We start from the raw sequence: 8,512 nt of genomic DNA, 5'->3' as shown, positions 1-8,512 counted from the left end.
GTGTACTGCATCATCCGCAACCCGCCGCCCTACACGGCCGACCGCAAGGGTAACATCCAGTATTTCCACCCTCAGGGTCGCCAGCAGTTCGTCTACGAGGGGCTCATTGTTGGCGGCTACGACGTGGCCGCTGCTGTCTTCATGATCCTGCTGTCGCAGTGGGCGCTGTACGTGCGCAACCCCGCTGTGCGCTACCTGTCCATCGTGGGCTGCGCTGTGGGCTTCGTGTTCATGTACCGCCAGATGACGAACGCCTACAAGTTCAAGAACCGCTGGTACACGGGCTGGATGGGCTTCTAAGGCGGCACGTTACCCAAATACCAAGGGGCACGTTGCGGTCTGTTGCAGAAGAGAATTGCGTTCATTTGTGCATCACTAAAAGCTCATTTTGAACAAGTTGTCTTTTTGTCGTCAACTGTCACAATCTAAGCCTTTTTCTGCCCAAAATCCAGCCAATCGCAACTGAGTATTACGTCCATCGGACCAAAATGTCCCAAATCCGAGCCGGCAGTCGCAAATCCGCCACCTCCCATTTAAGTCTCGACACCTGGCGCTGTCTAGCCGCTCGCGACGATGGAGGGATGGCTCACCAAGCGCCGCGACCACATGAATCTTATCTGGCGTACGATCTCTTCATTCACGCAATTTCCACCTCAAAACTCCTAGTAGAAGACTCACAAACTATGTGTCATAATTTGTGTCTTCTCCAGTGGATCGCTACTTCCTCCTGGACGGTAACCAGCTCCGCTACTACCGCAAACGCGGCGACCCTGCGCCTCGTGGGACCTACATTCTGACTGATGGCTGTATGGTGAGCCCCGTGTTCAACTCGGAGGAGAAACACAAACACCACGGACCCGTGTGGATGTTCCGCATCACTTTTGCATTGGGCGACGCAGTGAACGGAGAAAAGTCGTACAAGAAGGACCGATTCCTGGATCTAGGAGCTAAGAGTGAGGAGAATGCCAAGGAATGGAAACGCGCGCTGGAGAACGCCGTGCGGTCGCTGCAAGAGCTGGTGGCGCATCAGAAGAAGCTTAAGAACGACGCCGAGATCTTCCCCACGCCCACCCACGTGCCGAGGATGTTGAAGGCCGATGAAGACACGATGTCTCTCTTTAACTTGGACGCAGACAATGACAAGGCGGAGCAAGCCTGGTGGTTGGCCAGGGTGGAAGGAGGACTCCGGATCATGCAGGAATGTCCACTGGGTCCCAACGTTGCGGCCAATCTGTTCGCTCAACAGGCAGCGACAACCAACGGACTGATCTTCAGTGCGTGTGTGGGCGCAGCGCTGAGCTTTAGCAGCATGTATTCGTTCGCGAGCAACATGTTGCTGAGCTTTATGACGGCACTAGTGGCTATTGCTGTATGCTGCGCTGCAGTGACCCCTACCCAGGCGCCCGAGATCCCGAGCTTCCGTGTGTCCCAAGTAGTGCATGGCTCTCCAACTGAAGTCTTTAGACTCCTCATGAACCCCAAGAGATTCCAGAGATGGGACTCGGGGACGGCGACGATGCGTGTGGTGCAGCAGCTGGATGACCACGCTGACATCGTGTACATTACGCAGCGACCGACGCACTTGTGGCCTCTGTGGCAGAAAGCTCGTGACCTTGTGCTCATGCGCTACTGGAGACGCGAAGAGGACGGATCGTACTTTGTCATGTACCAGAGCATCGAGCATCCCGAGTGTCGGGTGCGTCACAACTATGTGCGAGCGAACTTACTGGGCGGCGGCTTCGTTATCGCTCCCCAGCGTGTTCCAAGTGGATCGATCCGAACTCTGGTTACTTACGTGCTTCGTTACGATCCAGGCGGTTGGTCCCGTATTTACCACCAGCTTGGCATGGATGTGGATCTCGTAATGCCAATGCTGCGTAGTGTCGTGGGGATTCGTGATGAAATGAGCGCTACAGACTTCATCACGCCCAATGTCTCGATGGCGCCTGCAGCAGAGGGCGAAAGCTCGGAGACTGGACCGCAGGAGAACAATTTCACACAGCGAACCAGTGTGGACTCGATGGGCGTCGTCATGGGCGTACAGAAACTGCAGACCAGTTTCCCAGAGAAGATGTGGGGCGAGCCGGACGCTTCGCTGTTTAGTGTTCGAGGACACAACTACCTGACCGACAAGAAGAAGATCCCTTCGGCCCCCGCCATGTTCCATACTGTGGGTGTCGATCTCTTGTCCTTTGAGAGTCCTGCTGAGAGGTACAACATCTCGTCTCGATCGGACAGTGTCGGCCGCACCAGCTCCAAATTCACGTTTGTAGTCAACATGATCATCCCAGGTCCAGAGAATGTCTGCATGGTCTTCTACTTCCACCCTGTGCGCGACAATGTGTTCGAGGACGGCTCTGGCTTCTCCGAGCTACTGAACGACTTCTTCGACGGCGACGACCAGTTCCGGAACTCTCGCTTCAAGCTCATCCCTACCGTCGTTGAAGGCAGCTTCATCATCAAACAATCGGTCGGGTCCAAGCCGACGCTGCTCGGTAACAAGCTCAAGTGTCCATATCACCGTGGAGAAAACTACTTCGAAGTGGACATCGACATCTCCTCCAACTCGGTTGCCAACACAGTGGTGGGGATGGTGCAGGGAGTGACCAAGTCGCTGGTGGTGGACATGGCCTTCCTGCTCGAAGCCCAGACCGACGAAGAGCTGCCTGAAGTCATCCTGGGAGCTGTTCGCATGCAGCACATTTCGCTTGACAACCCGCGCCGCATGCCCAAGCTGTCGCCCTGAAGAACGTGAGACTTCCGTAAGCACGCCAAATGCACAATACTACTGTAGTCGTCTTCAACATATTTCGTGTGGCTCGATTCTTGCTGGTCTGCTGTGAACTTCAGCAGCGCGGCTACTACAATTCCTATCTGTGTTCCTACCCTACTACTAAGCTCATAATTACCTTCACTACTTCCAATCCTGTACTTACCTCAGAGTCGACAGCACGGCAAGGTTTGGCTCATGCTTTCTAATATTGGTCGCCATTTGCCTGGTCTCGAAGCTGACAGCGCTCGATTCCAGCTTCGTCACTGGCGTCTCAAGTGTTTCCTTCTGTCGTGACAGCGGTGCACTATCAGCTGTCGGGATGAAGTTGGCGTGGTCCCAGACGGTCTCGCCCAGAGCAACCTGGTTCCAGAGGTGACTCACCAAACTCGAGTTGTGCAGGTCGGCGTTCGTGAGAAAGTGGAAGATCTTGGCACTGACGCCGCTCTCTAGCGGAGGAAGAGCTGCTCCAAACAGCGGCAACACGAAGACTCGTTCGGCTCCACTCGTGCATCGAACCCCAGCTGACAACGCAGCCTTCCCAAAGCTGCTGCTACTCTTGTCAAAAGCGTACTGCTGCAACTCTCGCTTCTTCAACAACAGTAAACTGTGCGCAGCTCCTGCGCTGCCAGATCGCTGTTGTTCGCCGTCTCCTCTGATTGGTGACATCTTACGCGAGCGCTTGACTATAGTTCGATAGGTTAGTTGAGGCGTTGGTGGTGAAGTGAATGGCATCGCCCTCACGCGGACACTCGGTGGAGTTCCATTACCACCTCGTGATGCCAAAAGCCTCAACTGTAGTAGCTCTGTGCGCTCCCGCTCGCGTCCTGGAGAAGCCTCAAACGGTGAAGAAAAGTCCTTCTTCCAAGTCTCACGATCAATGCGCATTCGCCTGTGGACACCCTGAAGTACAGGCGATACAAACGTCTCGTCGATCTCGCTAGATGGCGTACCGATCACACCTGAGCCCGTCGTTACCCCACCATTGGCGTGAGCCACACACGGTGTCTGGTTCTTGCAGTCCTGTCGAATTTAAGGTCAGCAACATGCCTCGAGTAACACAGTAAAGGCTGGTTTCACTTACAATACAGCGGCAATTCTCTCCGCAAGGCACGCCCGCTTGAAAGCACTCGCAGTATTTCTTCTGACACGCTGACTTCTTGCAATGGCACCCGTGCTTGTGCATCTTCGTGTTCGCCATTCCAGCACTTAAGAGCTGCCGTTGCTGAAGACTCAGCTGACCTGGAGGTGACAGAAAGGTCCCTGTTGAAGCTCGCCTGTCTGCTGATAACCTCCGAGCTCCTCCTGAAGTCACAGTAACCATTGTAGAAGTGGCTCCGATCTTGGGCTTGAAGGCGTTCGGGTTCTTCTCCAGTCGCGACGCGATGGCTTGCTGTCGAACGTCCTCTGCCGCCGTTGTGTTGGTGCAGTCGAGACAGTTGCAGCTTTCGTCACAGTATCCACCGCTAGCGAAGCATTCGCAGTAGAGTTTAAGACACTTGGACTTCTTGCAGTTGCACGGGGCTTTCTTGGGAGCTGGGATCATCACGACTGCAGGACCGAGAGGAGCTTTGGACGCTGACTGCAACGACATCGTCAGTGAAGTTGAAGGTCCTATAAGCGTTGGCGTCTTCAGTATACTGCTGTCGAGCGAAGTCAGGACGCTCCCGGGGTCTAGCTGCGGTGTCAGCATAGTGAACGGGCCCAGAGCTGCTGCTGCTGCTTCTGCTTCTCGCTTGATTTGCTTGGCTGGTGTGATCGCTAGAGCAACAGCCTGTCGAACTCCCAGTGGAGACTTCCGCATCTTCAGTCCTGACAGGTTGGCGATCGACGACGACATCGAGACGCAGTGAGACGCTTTTCGCTTCTTCTTCTTGTTCACAGGTGTGGTGGATGCTGCTGGCGTTGGCTCTGACGCTGGGATCAATCTGCGCGCTAGTGGTGGAGATTGGGGCGTTTCCATCAAAGTGCCAGCTCTGTTTAAACGACTTGGAGCGAGCTTTCGAGGTGTTGGAGTCTTGAACTGATGAGCATCCGGTGTTTGGCCGTTCCAAGGATGCAACGGCGACCGCGCAGGACGCGGTGATGCAGCTATCTTGACCGGGGTTTGCAGCAATTTGCGTTGGACATTACTGGAAGACGAAGGCTGCTGACGCTTCTCTTCTACTTTGCGACGACGAATGTACTTCTTTCGCTTCCTACGAGCCAGACACACAAAGTTAACTCGTACTTTCAGCACCGGATCTTCCAATGTGACAGACTTACAAGCTCTTATTGATGGCCTGGATCTCGCGAGTGTGGTGCGAGTCCGGTGGTGACGGAGAGTCTCCGAACGACGTGTGGAGCTTCATCTTCATTACGCTGTGACCTCCAAGCTTTGACCGTTCGTCTCTGCCTGGCGTTGCGCTTGTCGACGCCTGGATGTTTGGAAAAGACTCTCTAAAGAGGTTGGGAGAGACTAATCCATTGGCAGAACCAGGAGCCGAAATACCACCGCCAGCTAATGATCCGGCTGACGAGAGGCCTCGAGGATTCTTCCATCGGTTCTTCGGTGTCTTGAGGATCAACGGGATGCCACTATGAGCGTCTGTGGACGGGCTTGTCTCTTTGTTGCCATGTTCATCTTCTGGAAATGGTGGGAGTCTGTTTGAGCAACAGCAAGAGAGTGCAACACTGATTAGAGCGTGTGGCACGACAGATCATGTCCATAGGGAGGAAATTGACGTACAATTTCGGCAGTTCGTAGGACGAGAGCGACACAAGTGGCGACAGTCTCACGGACATGAAACTGTTCTCGAACTCCTCTGCTGGCATGAGTGGGGACAGGGAGTTGGCGAAGGAGAAGAAGGAGTCGTGCTCGCTTGGACTCGTCGATAGACCACTGGGTGCGCACTGGATATCGTCAGCGTCTAGAAGCGAGGCTGAAGTGTCCACTTGTCTGCCGGTAGCTGGAGATTTCATTGCTCCTCGAACAGTTCCACGCTCCTCGTCATCGTCGGTGCGGTCAAACACATATTTTAGTCGTCGAGATAGCAGCATCTGTCTGGATGACGGCGATGGAGTCCGTGGAGGCGTCGCTGAAGTCGAAGTCTTCCTCACGGGCGCTTTTAGTCCCACTTTATCTGTTGTAGGCGCTTTGTTTTCCTGTTCACTGAGTGAATCAATAGTCTCTAGCAATCTCTTAGGAGTCGCGACTCTGATAGGCACAATAGAGCGTCGTTGCGGCGTCTTGGCAGCTCGCTTCTCCTTTCCTGTGGACCTGGTTCTCGTCACGAGAGGCGATTTGAAGAATCTCGAAGGTGAACACGCAGCACTGGATCGAGACGACAGAGCTGGGGACGCTAGAGGTCCTGCTACCATCTCCACACCCAGAGAGGAACCTGCAAAGCTGCGGCGATGCGGCGACGGCGTGAGAAGCGAGAATTCTGCGTCTGAGTTGAGCTGTAAAAAGTCAAAATCGCTGTCGTGCGGCGATACGTCGGTGGAGATGACGCTCATCTCTTCTTCTGGAGTCTGCACCTGCTGCCGCTTCATCTCCAGCTCCGGCTCTGGCTCTGGTTGCGTCTCTGCGATCTCCGTAGCATGCTGTGATCTGTCTGTGGAGGCTTCTGAGGCCGCGACGTCGCCCTGTTCGGCGCGCTTGGGGCTGGACACGCCCATGGCCTCTAGTGGTGTTCACAGGGCGATAGGTCTCGAAAAGGTCGCACGGACACACACCGACGACTTCAATGAGCAGATGTCTTGAATTATGGCGCGGAAAAGACGCGGGAAATGTTCATACGGGTTTTGACCAATGAGAGGGTCAAGCACATTGAGCTCCAACCCAAATTGTAAATAGTCCTAGTAGTGTCATTTTAAAAGAGCCCGGACTATTTTCGATAAGGCGAAACCTCGTGGCAAGAAGCGCGTATGGCGCTGCAGTTTTTCAGGCAGTAGGTGTGCGACATGGAGCTTAAACTCACGCGGCTCAAGTTGCAGAACCCGTCACTGGGCGCCGTTGCCGTGAGCTTAATCCACAGCAGCATTGGTCGAAAATTGGTCGGACCAAAAGTCGGTCTGGAACGGTCTCGCCGAGCGGCAGCTGAAGAAGCAAATACGCATGGAACAGCAGCAGCGAACACTGAAAGACATGCTCGTGGATTTGTGAACAAATCGGCGGAGCTGCAAAAGTTGCTGAAAAAGTGGGATGATCACCAGGTGAGGGCTAAAAAGGCAACTTCAACTTGACCGCGACTGATGAAAATGGTTTAAATTGTAGCAAGAAGTGGCGAGATCAAACACCAGCTGTAGCAGCGATATTACGACTTCAAGGCCGACCCTGAGGACGAAATTTACGCTCATCAACTGGCAATCGTGACGAGGACGCGTGTCTAGTGCAGACCTAAAGTCCTAGCAGGACGTTGTGCCTGTCGTCGGGGTTGTCGATGGGTCTAGAGATTGTCAAGCACGACCCAAGCGTGAAGGCAGGATATCCTGGAATTGCAATACGGAGCAATCCTTCCTTTGCGTTGAAGTTGCTGCCGATGTGTACTGGCATTTATTTGCTGTGACGACTATGGGTTCGAAAGTACGATTGTGGTCTGTGTGTTTACTTCTTTTGTCGTGGAGCTGAAAGTGCTGTACTTGTGCAGACGGCTACCATAGTGCGTCTGCTTAAGATTCGGACAACGTCGAGGCTACACTCGAAGGTGGACGGCAAGCACACCGCTCGCAGATACTCAGAAGAGTATACACCATTGTCTACTAGACTGGCAATGGAGACGTCGAGCCTCGACTCGAGGAGGTTGGTGGTGAACTACTGTACAGCGATACACAACCACAAGCGAGGCTGTATCAAACTAAAACCTGTACCTCGACAAGGTCCTGGACATACGTCCACGTCAACTATTAACTACAGTGAAGGCTTCGTTCAAGACGATCCCGTTGTTTCGTGACAGCGTCGTCGGCAAGACCCAGCAAGCGCAAGCTTTCCTTGGCTCGATCTCGTTCAGCTCGTCGGTGGTGGTGGATCGGAAATCCACCTTCAAGTAAAGTAATCATGAGTCATGATACATGATGTCAAATAGGTTCAAATTGGGTTCACAGTCACTTTGTAGCTCCTCGATTCAATAAGATGACGACTTTTCACTACTTACCGCAACCGAAAATCCTGTTTAACTCGAAAAAGATACGATTTTTGCATGCGGCTGATTTTCGCCGCAATTCGCCTTCGTCATTCTTCAATTTGCTTCGCAACAAGCAGCAGCACTTTATAGCGACGACCTCAATCGAAATGCTGAGCTCCAAGATCCTCGCTGTCTTCGCTGTGGCGACCCTTGCGACTGCCGACGACTACACTACCGATGACTACATCACCGACGGCGACGAAGGTTCCAGCTACATTGACGATGGCAGCTTCGACTACAGCGCGTTGCCGGCCTACACGTACACGTTCGACCCGGAGTATTCGGCGGGCGTAAGCGGTACCATCAACGTACAATACGGCGGTCCGTTCTCCACCTTCGCCGTGATCACGACCGATCTCGACTTCAGCGACGTGGATCAGAGCGAGATCATGGCGTTCGACGGTAACTGCACCGAGGAAGTGACCGAGTACAAGTGGCACATCCACGTCAAGTGGCCCCACGACTACGACTCCGAGTCTTTCGAGCAGTGCGGACTGGCTATCACGGGAAACCACTACGACCCGCTCAAGGCATGCGGTCCCAACTCCGAGTTCGTCGGTACTGAAGAATGTCTGCT

The 8,512-nt window shown here is 53.8% G+C and overlaps 4 protein-coding genes across 4 annotated transcripts in view; 3 read left to right on the top strand and 1 right to left on the bottom strand.

Annotated features, from left to right (window-relative positions):
* Positions 1 to 413, top strand: part of PITG_21027 (uncharacterized protein) — a gene marked incomplete at both ends in the record, with an annotated part of 1,341 nt that extends 928 nt beyond the window's left edge. The window contains one exon of the mRNA XM_002895036.1: positions 76 to 413. Within this exon, the coding sequence (XP_002895082.1) occupies positions 76 to 300 (225 nt within the window). The remainder of the gene's footprint in view (positions 1 to 75) is intronic.
* A 160-nt stretch (positions 414 to 573) lies between these two features.
* On the top strand, positions 574 to 2,746 carry PITG_21026 (uncharacterized protein; the record flags this gene model as incomplete). The annotated part of the gene is made up of 2 exons (XM_002895035.1): positions 574 to 622; positions 711 to 2,746. 2 exons carry the CDS (start codon positions 574 to 576, stop codon positions 2,744 to 2,746), a joined length of 2,085 nt encoding a protein of 694 aa, XP_002895081.1.
* A 186-nt stretch (positions 2,747 to 2,932) lies between these two features.
* PITG_21025 (uncharacterized protein) lies at positions 2,933 to 6,130 on the bottom strand (the record flags this gene model as incomplete). The annotated part of the gene is made up of 5 exons (XM_002895034.1): positions 2,933 to 2,971; positions 3,038 to 3,793; positions 3,855 to 4,968; positions 5,036 to 5,413; positions 5,499 to 6,130. The coding sequence occupies 5 exons, from the start codon at positions 6,128 to 6,130 to the stop codon at positions 2,933 to 2,935; spliced, it is 2,919 nt and encodes a 972-aa protein (XP_002895080.1).
* Positions 6,131 to 6,715: 585 nt separating this feature from the next.
* PITG_21024 (uncharacterized protein) overlaps positions 6,716 to 8,512 on the top strand; it is a gene marked incomplete at both ends in the record, with an annotated part of 2,342 nt that continues 545 nt past the window's right edge. The window contains 3 exons of the mRNA XM_002895033.1: positions 6,716 to 6,967; positions 7,402 to 7,570; positions 8,026 to 8,493. Coding sequence (XP_002895079.1) covers positions 6,716 to 6,967; positions 7,402 to 7,570; positions 8,026 to 8,493 — 889 coding nt within the window. The remainder of the gene's footprint in view (positions 6,968 to 7,401; positions 7,571 to 8,025; positions 8,494 to 8,512) is intronic.

This window comes from Phytophthora infestans, genomic scaffold (assembly GCF_000142945.1).
Source record: "Phytophthora infestans T30-4 supercont1.282 genomic scaffold, whole genome shotgun sequence".
Classification (NCBI taxonomy): domain Eukaryota; phylum Oomycota; class Peronosporomycetes; order Peronosporales; family Peronosporaceae; genus Phytophthora; species Phytophthora infestans.
The sequence above is the reverse complement of the archived record's forward strand: the minus strand, read 5'-3'. Positions and strand labels throughout refer to the sequence as shown.